This window comes from Poecile atricapillus, chromosome Z, assembly GCF_030490865.1.
Source record: "Poecile atricapillus isolate bPoeAtr1 chromosome Z, bPoeAtr1.hap1, whole genome shotgun sequence".
NCBI classification, from domain to species: domain Eukaryota; kingdom Metazoa; phylum Chordata; class Aves; order Passeriformes; family Paridae; genus Poecile; species Poecile atricapillus.
In genome coordinates, this window is record NC_081289.1 from 32,544,286 (window position 1) to 32,559,633 (window position 15,348).

Here is a 15,348-nt window from a genome sequence, read left to right on the forward strand (position 1 = left end):
TGAAAGTGAAGGAAGTATCCATAAAATACCACAAAACCTCACATTTTCCCCATAAGTTAACATGTTTATATTGGATTCAAAAGTGCCTACCTTCTCAGATAGGACTGTAAGCCTGCTCCTAAGCCCACACTTTCATCCTGAACACAGTGTTTTCACAAGAATTCATGACTGGGCTAAGTTCTTGGCAAAATGTTAGGCCAGAAGGGCATATCAATCCCCTGTGATACTGCTACAGACTGCAGTAACTGCAGACTGCTTTGTTTGGTGTATTTATGGGGGCAAGGATGCTTATAGGATGATGCTTATTCTTTAATTTTGACCTTTACAGTGTTACAGCATGCATTTTTTCATGGATTCAGACTGCTGTCAAGAAGATATGCATACTGTAAAATGTATGAAAAAAGGCACCAACGGCATGAGCAGATTGTTTTTCCTACATTTAATCAATATTTAAAATATGCATAACAGATTATAATTTATTATTGTCATCAATAAGGACAATAAAATTAGAAAGCAAAACAAGACTTTTTTTAGGATAATTTTCTTAAGACATGAGCAAGCTCCACTCCAGCCAAGCTCAAAGCTAAGTGAAACACACACACACACACACACATATATATATATCTCCCACTTCCTTCTTTGAACAAGAACAAGAGAATCAAGAACCACACGCCTGCTGAACTCCAGTGGTTGCCTGCATGTACAGTCTTAGTCCACAATAAGCCAAAGATGAAACCTATCAGCTAAAAATCTTTTTCCTTGTATCTCCAAACCTACTGGTTGGTCATTTAGCAGCTCACCAGGTGTGAGGTCTGTGACTGAGCAGCAGTGCCCTGCTCCTGTGTTTGAGTTCTGGCGAATTGTCCCTACTTTGAAGACCTTTCCCAATTTTCTTGTTTTGGCTAAAAAGGGAGAAATTCAGAGTTAGGGCAAGGCAATTACAGTAAGGGAAGTAAATGGAACTCAGCAGCTAATTTAGGGCATGTGATGTGATTGTGAGTAGTTATTCAATTAAGGCAGCTGCAGAGTTCTTTCCAAAATTCACTTTGCAATGAAGGGTGAGGTGTCCTGTAAAAGGGCCCTCTAGCTAAGAAATTTTGTTTTTTTCCTAAAGCAATGTGAAAGCTATTTTTGACTTAGGGGTTTTTAACTTTCAGGAGCTGAAAATGGTCTCCCAGCAAATGGCCAAAAGCAGCAAAGAGCTGGAGCACATCACAGCCAAGCCTTGTGGCCTCCCTCCTTCTGGACAATGCAGAGTAAGTAGTACATGAACACAGAACATCCAGCCTCTGTGGGAGAGATCCTTACATTTGTGCCAAGGGAAACCTCAGCTGTAGAGAGGGGGGTCAGCATTTTGTTTGGACTTGCTCTTTTGGAGTGGCATAACAGGCAGCAAAGTCTTTGTGTCCGTCTGTTTGCAAAAAGGGACTTGTTATGTAGTTATTTTCCCATGCTTACTGTTTTGCTGCAAGGATTGTGTTGTAGTTTCTCCCCACAAATCCTTTTAAAAGGTTTCTGCTTATGAGAATTCCTCTCAAACTTGAGTTTTCTTCAGAAAGATCAGCCAAATGAGCTCTCTCCCATGTTTAAAATGCCATGTATCTTTGGCTGGTGATACAAGAGAATGATTTGTGCTGATGATATTTGACTCTCACTGATATCCCACAGAGAGAAGAAGAAAAGATGAATTATATGAACAAAGTTCCAAATGTAAGCATTGAAACTGAATACAAGCTTTTGGTTTGTTGTCTTCTTTTATTGGGCTGATTAATTTCTGATCTGAGAAACACTTCTCTTTTTCTACCTACCTTGTTTAACTCCTCTAAGTTTGCGAAAAGTCTCCACAAATCCACGTCCAAGAGAAATTCATTACTCTGGAGGTATTTTAGAGTGTTCATAAATACCTTTAAAACCAAAACAAATCCGTGTTAATTACTGTTTGTGCCAATTCAATAAATATTCCCCCCCCCCCGCCCCCCCCCCAAAAATAACCTTTTTACTGAAATTCTTATGAAAGGATTGTTTGGTTAGGGAGGGCAGAAGATGGCATTGTGAGAGAAGTTTCCTGATCTGCCTGAAGGTTAAATACTGAATTTTGTGCATAAGAGGGTATGAGTTATGTCTCTGGGGTTTCTCTGTGGTTACCATGGAGGCAGCTGTGTCCCTGCTGTGCCCTTGGGCAGAAGAGGGGCAAATGAGCCCCCTGCAGATCCCTGTGTGAAGGACTTAGTAACAGCAGAGTCACAGTTACACATTTCTGTGACCTTTCTAAATGTTTTCCTTCCTACCCCATGAATCTGCTGCTATCTAAATTGTTTAGAGTTACTATGAGGAAAAAAAGATATTCTTGGATTAAGGTAAGTAGAGGTCCTGTGGAGGTTTTTCATCTCTTTGGATTATTTTATTAACCTGCATTGAGTGAAAACTGCGTGTGTATTTATTGGCTGTTTAAGATTTTATATTTTTTAAGTTGATTGAGATGTACTGAATCTGACCTAAATCTGAAAAGGGCTTAAAATTTACAGGTTACTGAGTAGACTTTTTTTGTTTATGTGTATAAAGCGTTATGAAAAAAATCCCATCACCCAGGTCCAAGACTGAATAGCTAGTGAGAGTGTTTGCTTAGCCTTATGTAATTCTTTAGTTACCCTGACCAGGTTACCTGAGAGCTTAAATTTATGGTGGATTTATGGTGGTCTTAAAGCTCCCTGTGGAGATTCATTAAAATCAGTGGAATATTTCTATACTTGGAAGTAAACAGGTACCTTTAAAACTGGTAACCCAAATGCAATGGGTTCATTCTGTAGTGGGAGAATTTGGGAAGCCGGCATGGACTGAACAGTTCATCGTTCGTGGGCCATGCAGGGCTAGCTAAGGCTTGTCTATGGGTTCCTACATCAGACTCACAAGGAGCCACAGCTTTCTTCCCAGTATTCCACTTTTTAAACTTTCAAGATTTCTAAATAAAGTGTAGAGAAAGAAGAATGCTCTTCTACCTTGAACCAATAGCTGGTCCTGGTATCCTGTTTTCTGTCCCTCCCTGTTTTGTCCCACCAAGGAGGAATTCAGCCTACTCCTCTAGTACTTCCTTTACTTTGCAGTAGCTCTTGTTTTGTCCAGGCTAACTTTTCAGCTAAATGGAAAGTGCTTCACAAATCTCTTTTCTTTGACTTAATAAAAAATCAGAAATTGTCTATGCCAAGTAAGAGAAAAATGGTAGGACAATATTTATGGAAGCTTCCATTCTTTTAAATGGATACATTAACTTTTGATGTATGGTGAATATAAATAGTGCAGCTATTCTTCTAACAGTGTTTAATGTTCCTGTCCATATTTCAAGATCTTAAAATTCACTTTATTTGAGGTAATATAGAGTTTTTGGGTGAGGAGTTGTTTTAAGTATACTTGTTTTCATGGAACATTAAAACTACAGATTTTCTGAATTCTGAGGTTTTCATGCTCCAGTCAAGATAATCTAATCACAGCTCTCTCTGAAGTTAAATGACAAATATAGCGTTGCACACCAGCAACATTAGCAATTGGGATAGTCCAGTACAGAAATTACATTTGGAGCGTGGCTTCGGTACAGTGTTTGTGAGAGGACTAATGGAATATCAGTTGAATATCCTGGAAAGCTCTGCAGTCAGATGGTAATTGCAAAGCACTAGATTGCATCACTTGAAAGTGATGCTCAGAAGAAGAGATGGAGACAGAAAAGGGAGCTATGGAAACAGGATGAGCAGGCAAGGGGGGAGAAAAAACCAGGTGCTCATTCCCCCACGGACCTCTAATGAGAGGTTTCAGGTGGCTTTGTGTCCATCACAGCAGAACAAACAACGTTTCATTATTTTTGCGAAGTGAAATCTGACGTTACCATCTTGAGAACCAGCAAATGATCCAGAAAGTATGTGCATTCGCTTGTGAAAAGTTCCCACACTGCTGCTTCTTTTTTCACTTCTAACCGGCTGTTGGCATCTTTCTGCTCAGTTTGTTGCTCATTCATAAATTCGTGCCAAGATTTACTCTATTGATTGAAGAAGAAAGAAAACTGCCATTGGTTGCATCAGCTTCCTCAGACCTTATGAAAAGAATTTATGTCCTATTTACTGTGTAAAATCTACCATCTACCAGTATTAGCGATTTTTCTTCTGAAAGCTTGAAAGTTCCTTTAAATATTTTAAAACCTCCTCTAAAATACAATATGAACACACAGAATTTGAAAGTAACACAGCAGGATAGTCTATGTTTAGGTAAGTTGTATCAAAAATTAGTGGGCAGCTTGCAAATGCTAAGGAATTTGATCTGTTGTGCTGCTCTTGGGTGGATGGTATCTTATTTTCTGGATGATAAAATCAAGGTACCAAAGGACAAAGTCTTTATAGTCACTCTTTATAGTCACTTGGAAATTGTTTTGTTTAGTCCTATGGTGGCCACTATCACATTATGGATTTGTTCCAAAGTCAGATGTGTATGTATATATATATATATATATATATATATATATATATATATATATATGTTAGGCACTGACAGGAACCCTCAGCAACTGTGTGTGGGGAGCTGCAGATAGCAGCCTGATAACAGTTAGGTGGCTAGGGGCCAGAAGCCTTGTTTTTCTGGCAGACAGGCTTTGGTGCCTTTTCTGCAGCCAAACCTTGCTATTGGCACTGACCTCCATGTACTGCCTTTGAACACAGTGATGGGGGTGGCTGTATCCCATTTGACCTCTCTCTGATGCTATAGCTTCTTTTCCCAGACCTGTAGGTGCTGCTGAGAGGGTTGCCTTGATACCTTTTTCTGAATGTGGTACCTTCCTGATCTAGGGCAGCCTGGAACCCTGGCAAAATCCACAAGTTTTTGGGGGCCCTTGCGAACCTACTCTGACCCTCCATTTCAAATGAAAAAAATATACCATATACTTATGAATTAATTCAACAGAAAGGTCTCATATCCAGATTAATAAACTGAGAAATGTTAGCTTATAAAGAACACAAAATCCATCCTTCCATCCTTAAGTATCCTTGATACAGTATACTGGGTATTTTGATACCTTAAAGCAGAAGAATTCATCTGTGCAGCAGTCTATGATCTTAAGAGTTGAAAGACAATTTTCCAGTTCAGATGCTTGCTTCTGTTTGTCTTTACCCTGTTGAATGACAAAAAACCACCCTGACTCATACAGTGTTTTGAAGCCTGTTAAGAAATTTACCCAGCTCTGTAACCTTGCCCTAATCCGTAAGTAGTTTGCCCTTAAATGAGCGATTTCTTTATATTTCCAGGCTCTTCTACACAGAGACAAGGCAGTGATGGCAAGTTTCTTTGTAGCTGTGGGTGGGGTGTGTAAATGCATCAGGTTTGGACATGTAAGACCTTATTTACATAATACACAAGTCTTTGACAGGGAAATCATTGGCATGGCAACAGGCAATGAGCTGCCCTTGGAAGACAGAAAAAATGAAATGTTTTGCTTCCCTTAGCACTGTCAGAGATAGGGGACAACAGATTCATAGTTAAAATCCTGTCACAGGTATACAAATTTATGTGTTTGTTTATTTATTTATTTTAATTTTTTGAGCTACTTATGGAAAAAGCTCCTTGGTCATCTGCAGAGTAGTGCAGTGTAAAATGAGCTTTCAGAAAGCTAAAAGAGCAGCAGGAGTTTGTGTGAGAGACCATGAAATAAAAACAATTGCTTTTGTTTCAGCCTTGTTTATTCAGGCCTTGTAAAAAATTTAAACATTATTTATGAACTCTCATTTAGTGCTGTGGGCACAGAGTTATAAGGTGCTTGCCTAAGTTTTATCTGTTCTCTGGAACAGTATATTCCCACTTCATGGATTTCTATTGCCTGAACTTTAGGCACTGAACTCCAGCCAATTTTGAAATATGTGTTTGATTAAAATATTTGAAACTTAGGGTTTAAGTTCAGCTCCTAATTTTGAAAGATAGATTGAAATGGAGCAGAAAAAATTAATGCAGTTAATATATATGCACACTGAATCAGTGTACCAGCAAATGAATCTTCATGAATTAAACTTTATGACATTTATTAGTCTTAAAATCACTTTTGTCTAAATATCAAATGCTTTTTATTGCAGGTTTAAAATATTTTTCTGAATTAAAAAATCCTCAGGTTTAGATCATGTTCCTTCAAATGCTATGAAACTGCTATCAAATGAAGATGGAATTCTTGTACATATTAACCTGCGTACTTGCATTGGTTCTGTATGCACAAACTATTTGATAAAATGGAAAAAATACTGGGAAGGGACTGTTCTTAATCGCTTGCTTAGGGAGAAAAAGTTATCAAGACACTTATAAATAATTTTTTGAATGCTGAACAGTACACAGAAAGGAAATTCAGATACCTTAGTAAGAGAAAGTTTTCATCAATGGAAAAGACAAGAGTTGTATTAGACAAGGAAATTCCCTGAGTTGTGCTTTCAGTGGTGAGTGTGAGGGAACCCATGAGGACAGGAAAGGTCTAAGAAAGTGTCCTGGAATGCTACTTTATAGGTAAAGCTTAGATCTCTTCCATGTGAGTGGGAGTTCATCACATTCTCCAAAGCCCTAAGGCATGCAGAAAACACAGGATACACAATGGTCAAAGCAACGATGCAAGGGATTTGTCGACCTTATGCTGCCTTCACCAAGGGAGATGCACTGGGCCTGCTGCCACCCCTGAATGACAACCCATCCCACTCTGTCCTCCTGCTGCCAAGGACACCTCTCCTCCCACCACCCACAGGGATGGGGAGCAGTGGCTGTGTTTTCATGTGCATCACATGCAGTGGCTGCTCTGGAGCCACCCAATCTTCATTGCAGATCAATGTGCAAGCAGTCCCAGGGTGGGCTGAGAGCTCTGAGTTCAGCTCACCTGCTGCTGCCTTTCTCCAAGGGCAAGAAAGTCAAGAAGCTGTTTTCACCCAGGTAAGTTGTGGAATAAAGCAAGATCAGTGCAAGAAAAAATAAAATAGTACAAATACTCACAACTCCTCTTTTGGCAAATGGCCACTTTGACTTTTTGGACTCTAATGGGTAAAACAAATGTTATCAGTATGGAAACAGATAAAAGAAGAAAACTGTTATTTATATTATTTATATATACAGCTTACAGACTATACCCTACTTGGCTCATATTTAATACTTGAGTTTAAGTAGTTTGTAGGCACCAGACTTAAAACCCATTAAGCTTGTTGGGTTCCTCCCAGCAAGAATTATGACTCTTTGTGGTGGGACCTTGGATGGTCCCCTCCTACTTGTTGCAGGTGATCATTTTATGATTGCAGCTCTTTACCTGGGAAAGCCATCATACCTCAAGCCAGTTTTTAAAGATGTTGTTTTAAAGCAAGAATTAGTCTATGCCTTCTCACTATGATAACTTGGAGTTATGCAGGTATTTAAATCTCCAGTGAATAAACCAATCTACAGGCTCTAAGCCTCAGATCTGTCATGGGGCTGGCACAGTCAGGCGGACTGTAATTTGTATCCTTGGTGAGGCACAGGGGAAGCTGGGGATCTAGATTTAGGAATGCACTGGTGACTTGTGAGGAACGACTGTGTTCAGCAAGAAATCTGAAAAGGTTTTCTTTATGTGGCATCCATCTTCAGGTGTGTGACAGGGAATCACAGTCAAAACTTTGTGTTTCTGGATTTTGAAGGTCTCGGCCATTCTGGGAATGGCTGGCCTATTTGCTGTCATGAAAATGCTGGCTGTGACCTTGGCTGACTTGCTTTTTGAGAAAGTTTTGATCTCTGGCCACCAGGATCTCTGCCAATCACACCACACACTATACTATATTCTACAGTAGCTGTTTGTGGAAATTGCTTGCAGGTCTGCATTTCAGTTTTGGAATGTCTTGTGAGCAACCTCTAGCCATGAATTGGGTTTGCTTTCCTTGTGATCAGAACACTGCTGCAAAGGGCAGCATGGGCCACTTTTGTCTCTGCTTGAAGCTGTGGAGGTAGGAAATTGTACCTCATCTCTTCCAGATGGAGATCTTGGCCTGGGATCTGGTTGCTTCTAGCGTGTGGAGGAGCAATGTGATCTGTGTCCTATCCTCTCCTCTACTTGCATTTTACATCAACAGTAAAATACAGGGAAGGGGGGGAAAGGGGGAATTTTAGAATTGGCATTGCAGTCACTTTGGTGTGGGATCTCCCACAAAGGCTGTCACCTTCTCATTGTATCCATTCTCCCTCCCATCCCTCATGTTCCAGTCCCAGCTTTTGCTGGGCTCAGAGGAGCAAAGCCCATGCTGTGTCTGACCTGCACTGAGCAGGAAGGATGAGCAGGGCAGGTAGTCCATGGCACTGTCTGACACCAGGAGGTCTCCAGGGAACACCTCGAGTCCCGGCAGACTCACCACCAGGGAGCTACGCCTGCGCTCGGCTGATCTGTGGGATGCAACAACAACACTCGTCATCTCTGTCTGCTTGAGGCTGCAGGGGAAGCTTCTGGAGGGCTCCTTGCTGATATGGGGGGAATCAGCTAAAAAACCAAATCACATGAGCTGTGATATAATGTGTTAAAAGGACAAGTAGAGAATTTCAGTGATTGACAGCAAATACCTAATTGTCTTTCCAACTCCACATTGTTGCTGAGAGCAAGGTTCTTATGGTCATGGCTTGCCTCAGATAATAAGTAGATAATAAGAGCACTGAAATATTGAAAATTCCTGTTTTTTTCTGAGGTTAGACAAAAAGTGAGGGGGGATTTTAGAATTTGTGTTTTGGCGGTGGAATTTAAAGGAGCAATTAAATAGTGTTTTTAGCTGACATGTGACTTGTTACTTTTAACCTTCCTGTAATGCAGGTGATTTCAAGAAAAGACAGCATATTAGTGAAACAGTTAAAATGTTAGGTTTTAAATAAAATTATTTAACTTTTTGATAGTTTGTTCTATTTTCTTTCTAAGTATTTTTGGCATTTTTTCCTGCTATTTCAAATATTTTGAATGTAATTTGACTCAGCGGTCCTACTGATTGAAAACAAATGTCTCTTTCCAACTATTGTTGTTCCTAATGGAAAACATTTTCCAGGATCTAGGTCGAGTAAGAAAAGTGACACAGGCATTCTGTATCCAGCAGTGTGTTTGTGCCAGAGGCTTCTTGCATTCACATACAGAAACTGTTGGTTCACATTAAAAACATTTTTGTATTTTGCTAATAACTCACACTGATACCTTATGAATTGTTTTAGTATATGCTGCAGAGGGACTGCTGTCTGCAGCTGCTGTTGCCTTCAGTTGACTGATAGATGAATACTGCATTAGGGCTCAAAGGGTCAGTAATTCAGTAGCTGAGGGAGGAGGCACAAAATACATGTATATATATAAAAATTCTATTTTTCAGTCACCCCTTATTGCGCATGGTATTTTTGGTCAGTTAAGCATGATTCTTACTGAGATCTTTCTTTGTCCAGGCAGCTATCTTACTGTGAATATCTAGCCATTTGCCACCCTTGGTGTGAAACCTGGCAGGTATATTTTTTCTTTTAAGTGCATGAATAGTTACTTGACAGCTTATCAGCTGACAGATGAGCTCTGAGGTAGAGAACTGGGATTTGATATGTGTAGTAAGACATGGAGATTGTGCCTTTTTTATGACCTGACGGTGACATTGCTTGCAATTGCCTTTGCTAAACAATTGAATGGTCTAGATGAAAGCTGCTCCTAACAAGAGAAAGGTCTGTAGGCTATCAGGAGGGCAACTTTAACACTTGAACCATGGACATATCAGGGCTTAAAAACTCTGTCTTGAGGAGCTTACAATGTGCAATGCAGGAGTTCTTTGAAAGTTTTCCTGCTAGTTCTACTGAATGGAGAACATAGGATCTATTTATTTGGCTTTGGGGTTTACAATGAAACTCTGTGGTTTCTCATGAAATTGATCCCTCAGTATGTGGTTTGAGAGCTTTAATGAATGGGGGGGGGTCTATTTCTTGGCTGTCTGCAAGACCATACCTGTGCAAGGGAGAGGAGTTCCTCTCAGAAGTACCTTCCTGAGACATGCACTGAGTGCTACCCAATGCAAGTTTTCAGTGTTGGTAATGATTATAGTAAGATGCCACTGAAACCTCTAGTTATTACATAACACAATCTCTCGGACAGCTGGGCTATTCTACAAGTCAGGTGCTGCAATATAGTACAATGATAATCCTCAAAGGTGTTATTACTGCACTAGGAAATTTAGGAGATTTATTTAAGCTTGGCTTAACAGTAAGATTTTCCCAGTATATTATTGAATTTTAAAGCATCTAGCCTACTACTATTTTCACAATATATTTGAAGCTGCAGGCTAGTGGCTTATGAAGGCTAATAATGGAAGCACAGAGTCACTGTAACTGAGTTAAATGATATTATTTACGAGATCAAAAAGGCCTTAAACTCAGGCACACATATGGCTAAACAAGCTCTTCACATGTGAAATGTGAAGAGCATTCAAGAAAGTTCACAATGTGAAATGTGGGGGCATGGCAAGATCACTGGAGTCTCTGTCTACAGTATAGCTTTGCAATCTGATGAGCCTGGGCTGGTTAAAGGCTTACATGTCTAAATTATATACTCATGTTTCAGAGATGGAAGCACAGGTATCTGTGGTTTCCTGGCCTGTAGACATATTGAATACATCAGATGCTTCTGTTGTTTTTTTGTCTGGAGAAATTAAATTACTGGAGTGCTAGTCACTCAAGGAGGGTATTTGGACTCCATGATTCAAAAAGTTAGCATGGAAAATGGCCCATTGTCAAGAATAAAATGTTTATATGATTGCATAAGGAGTTAGGTTTAGTGTAATGGACTCCATCCTGTGCAATGGGCTCTAGGATGACCCTGCTTGAGCAGGGAGGTTGTAAGAGACAAGCCACTATGGTCCTTCCCAACCTTACCCACTCTGTGGTTCTGTGATTCTGTGACACTTTACAGCTGTGTGAAACATTAAAAGAGGACTGGGAATACTTCAAGATAGATGAGCCCAGCTCCTTCAAGGCATTGAATATGATCTGTCTTGGCAGTTACTGTGAAGGCTCTTCATCAGCTGATTTGCTGTAGGAAATAGTGAGATGCAGTTTTCCACCCAGCCTCTGATAATGCTGAATGGTGCAAGGAGAAAAGGAGATCAGAGTAAACCTGAGGTTTTTTTTTTACCAATGTTTTCTTGCATGACAATGCTGGTTTAGCATCTCACCTTCTCTGTTGCCACATATACCTCTGTGCTACCCCTCTTGCCCTTTTTGGTTATTTATTTTGGATGGTTCCTCATAAACATAATCAGTTCAGCAAATTGCCATGCTGACATGGATGTGCTGGCATTCCCTGCTGTTCAAAATTACTATGAGTGCATTAAGGAAGTTTTTTGAAAGTACAGCTTGGGAGAGGGGAGAAGAGATGTTCATTAAAACTGAAGGACAGAGGTATGATTTTACCCAGGACAGTATGTCAGTCAGTCTTGGAGAAGGGTTGCCAGATGTCCTAATGTGCTTCTAGATGGAGAGAATAATCTGACATGTCAACAGTTTTTGCTGGCTGTGATAAGAAGGGATTAGCTGTTAAGGAGTTAGACTAATCTTAATAAAGGAGGAGCTGAATACAGACTTAACCTAGACCTTGGACCAAATTAAATTTGACAAAAAATGTTTAAAGCAGAAACAGATGCATTTTTTAATATATTTTTGCACATATGTATCTAGATAGAATTCATAAAATTCATAATCCCACCCATCTTTTGACAATCTTTCCTGCTGGTGCCTATGGAAAAAATCTTGGATTGTTTCCTTGGGTTGTGTTTTCTTGATTTTAAAAGGTGTCTGGATAGAAATCCAAAGTCAATACCCTAGCTGGCATATAGTTACTTCCCTCTTGAAGCCACTATAGGCAAGCAGCACCAAGAGAAGGTGTGTGAAATGTTAGGTGTTCTCCTGTTAAACTGTCTGCATTCAGTATCTTCAATTTCTCCCCTGAAGTTTGCTGCACATCATGCAAATCTTCATGCTGACAGTGAGTTGTGTTTATGTATTCCTCTTTTGAGTTGGATCAGAGCAGAGCCTTCCCACAAAAGGTACAGATCTCTTGTTTTCACATCCAGATAAAAAGATCTTTCCCTCCCCTGCTTGCTCCAACTCCATTGTAATTTCAAAATGCTAGAGAGTGGGTTGGAAATTGCAACAGTTCAGAACATCTAGGAGGCCTCTTCTACAATGAACATGTAATTTCAAATGCATGCACACTTCTCTTGAATCTCATCTAGGGAGCTGCATTGTGTTAAGGACTCCTAGACTGTATCATCAGTCTGCTCCAAACCACCCATTCCCAAACATCCTTGAGGGGACCATTCAGTAAAGTGAGCACTACTCCATCAATGAGAAAGGGGTGGTTATTAATGGAGGTACTATCTCTGGCTTCCTTGTTGTGTGGGGAGAAAAGAAAACTTCCCTTTTCTGTAAACATTTGAACATCTTAAAGAAAGAAACATATCTTAATCCAAATAATTTCTAACAGAACTTTTACTTTCTGATAATTGTTTCGAAGGCCTTCACACAATTCACTGCACAGGTCTATGGTATGCAACACTCTTGTCTGCACTAATGTATAAAATCCACGTATTCTATGTACCCTTAGTACCCTATGTACCCTATGTAACCCTATAGGATTAACAATCCCCCTCTCCAGTAGCAGTCCTAGGCCTTCTTTGCTCATGTATAAGAACAATTTTGAGCTGTTATGCTAGCTCCTTTGCTCCCTTTTCCTTTCCACAAACTTCTGAATAATGTCACTCCAGATTATGAGATATTTCACATTCTTCAAGCTGAAATTTGGCACTGCTAAGCCAAACAACCGGACCTTTTGGCATTTAGTTCCTAGTGCAAAGCTCCCCGATAATCCGGATGAAATATTGCGTGAAATGTAGCTAAATGTGCCACAAAGGAGAGGGCCACCTTTGAAAGAAAATCTCATTAAAAAGTTTAGTGAGCTGGTGACAGGCATTTCACATGGCAAATCTACAAACTAAGGTTGAGTTATATGTACATGACTTAATGTTCAGTTTTGTCTTAGAATGAAGCAAATTCATTAAAAATGTAGGAGAGTCAAGCTTAGAATCAGATAAAATAAGTATGTGCATACCTTTGCATGGACAGTCCACTCTCCTGAAAGAAAGTGAGATATTCTTAGTTACTTGGTCAGCAAGCAAGCAAGCAATCAGATTTTTTGTGAAAAAGGAGCTCCTTTGTAAAGGGAAGTGTACTAATAATGGTGTAATAGGCTTGGGCATGGGCTAATTAATTTCACATTTGAGGAACAAGGAGAACTCATTTGATATTCAGAATGTTTTCTATATTTGAAGGGAGGAGAAAAATAGCTTTTGGTTTGTAGTGCAAAGCTAACCAGTTAGTGAAGAACTCTACACCTATTTGCCACCATCCACCCTCAGTAAATGTGTGCGTAGGCAGTTTGCATAAGGACAGAGCCAAGTGTGTGTGTGTGAATTCCACCGCCTCTGCCGTTAACAGTGGGAGGTCTTTGAGAGCAGATCTGGTAGCAAACATGGCTTGTACAAAAAGCCTCTCCTTTTGTCCTTGTGGAGAGCTGAATTGTAGTTTCCTGCCCTTGAAAGATGCAGGGTTTGCTCCTCCCTTGCTTATTTCTGTTTACTGATGTTGACGCTCACTGGACCAAGGTTTCTTTCTTTTCAGAAGAGATTGCACAATTGCTTCTTTGTTTATGGAGCTGGACATAAAAAGGGAGAAGTGCCAGTGAGCTAGGTAAGTGGAAATAAATAAAGGGAATGGTACCTCTTCCTTTGGTAGTAGCAGACCTTAAGTTTGACTCAACCAACTTGACTCTTGGTTTTATTATGGTTAGTAAAGCCATTCAGTAAAACAGAATATAGAACTTCCCTGTTTTAGGAATAATACTGCAGAAGGGTTAAAGAGTGGGTTGAAAGAAAATAGTCTTCTAAAATGCAGTCCTAAATAGGATAAATTACTTCATCTTGCTCTTCCATATCCCCACCAACAGTTGTACTGGTGAATGGACAGAGGTGGGAAAGAGTGGCCATGTACAGGAGTGGACTAAGATAATCTGGTCACCAAGGAACAAGGCTGGAACTGATGTCTATTGCTGATTTGAGAAGAAAAATCTCCTTTCCCATTAAGTGTAGAAGTTGGTCTGCTGTATTAAAGGATCACGGTCCAACTTGCAGTTCAGGTTAAGAACTGCGGTTTTATTTGTGCATTGGCCCATGATGGACCATCACTGAAAATGAAAGATGGAAAAAGAGGTTGCATCCTCCTATTCCTCTTACCTGGACACCTACCCAAAGTGTAGGGCTTGGGCGGAGCAGTCTCGTAGGAAGTGTAGCAGAGTTGGCTCTCCAAGAGTTTCTGGATGGTGCATTGGGACTGCCATTGCTGAGAGGATCCTCTTGGCTTGGAAGCTTTGACCTGGGTAGGTCAGACTCTGGAGCTGCTATAGTTCTCTCAGACTTGGCTTTGGATGACAATAATTTTGCATGGACACAAGAAGGCAGTGACAATGAAGAAATTGTAATGCACCGAGGTGGGCTCTTACAAATGTGATGGAGAGAGCCAGTGTATTCCTTCTGATTCCCCAGCTGAGCTGTGTCAGAACAGTCCTGAAATGACAGTGCTTGTGAGGCAGAGGCCATCCTTAGACGCCTTAAAGTTGGAGAGGTGGAAATTCTGGCGCGAGCATGACGATCGAACTGGAAAGGCGCATGGTGGAACCCAATGCACTCCTCTGTAGGAAGCCTCAGAAGTGAAGGCTCCGTGTAACCTTGTCTGAGAATGTAGTCCCCTGGAGGCAAGGTGGTGTCCACACAAACTGGTACTGCCTGCTTTTCAGAGGAACTGAAGACATCCTCTGGGCTGCTGCTTTTAGACAAAGCAGGATTTTCCTTATGGAGATCAGCTTCTCTGTCTGGAGGTTCCACACTGGTGCAGGTTTCTTTGACCAGGTCTGGAGAATAATCAGAGCTTGGTTGTTGCATTCTGAATTTGCAGCATGAAGATTTATGTCTATGCGTACCTAGGAAACATGATCAGAAAGAGTTCTTACAAACTTGCCATATGAATTTTCAAGTGGGAAAAGAAGCAAATGGAAAAAATATCCGATCAAAACAAGGCAGATACATGCACCTGTGCAGAAACAATTACCTTTGCATTGAATCCTGCTTAAATGCAGATTTCAACAGGTTCAGGACCCAATTTTGGCAAGCAGTTTAAACAGCTGCTAACTATGAGAATGCCAGCAGTGTCAACATCAGTCAGTAGAATTAATTGGATGGTAAAGAGCAACTGTGTTTAGAAGCTCTGCTCATCTGGTACTGCAGC

General features: G+C 40.4%; 2 protein-coding genes across 2 annotated transcripts in view; one reads left to right on the forward strand and one right to left on the reverse strand.

The window, feature by feature from the left end:
- The window catches only part of LOC131593014 (early endosome antigen 1-like), an 82,067-nt gene extending 80,891 nt beyond the window's left edge, over positions 1 to 1,176 (forward strand). Inside the window, exon 30 of the mRNA XM_058865150.1 lies at positions 1,158 to 1,176. The gene's annotated coding sequence lies outside the window, so the exon portion shown is untranslated. The remainder of the gene's footprint in view (positions 1 to 1,157) is intronic.
- Positions 1 to 15,005, reverse strand: part of LOC131572565 (pleckstrin homology domain-containing family G member 7-like) — a 28,743-nt gene extending 13,738 nt beyond the window's left edge. Inside the window, exons 1-7 of the mRNA XM_058825815.1 lie at positions 14,301 to 15,005; positions 13,121 to 13,143; positions 8,270 to 8,397; positions 6,991 to 7,031; positions 5,051 to 5,146; positions 3,875 to 4,024; positions 1,809 to 1,904 (exon numbers count right to left, since the gene is read on the reverse strand). Coding sequence (XP_058681798.1) covers positions 1,809 to 1,904; positions 3,875 to 4,024; positions 5,051 to 5,146; positions 6,991 to 7,031; positions 8,270 to 8,397; positions 13,121 to 13,143; positions 14,301 to 15,005 — 1,239 coding nt within the window. The remainder of the gene's footprint in view (positions 1 to 1,808; positions 1,905 to 3,874; positions 4,025 to 5,050; positions 5,147 to 6,990; positions 7,032 to 8,269; positions 8,398 to 13,120; positions 13,144 to 14,300) is intronic.
- Between the last annotated feature and the right edge of the window lie 343 nt (positions 15,006 to 15,348).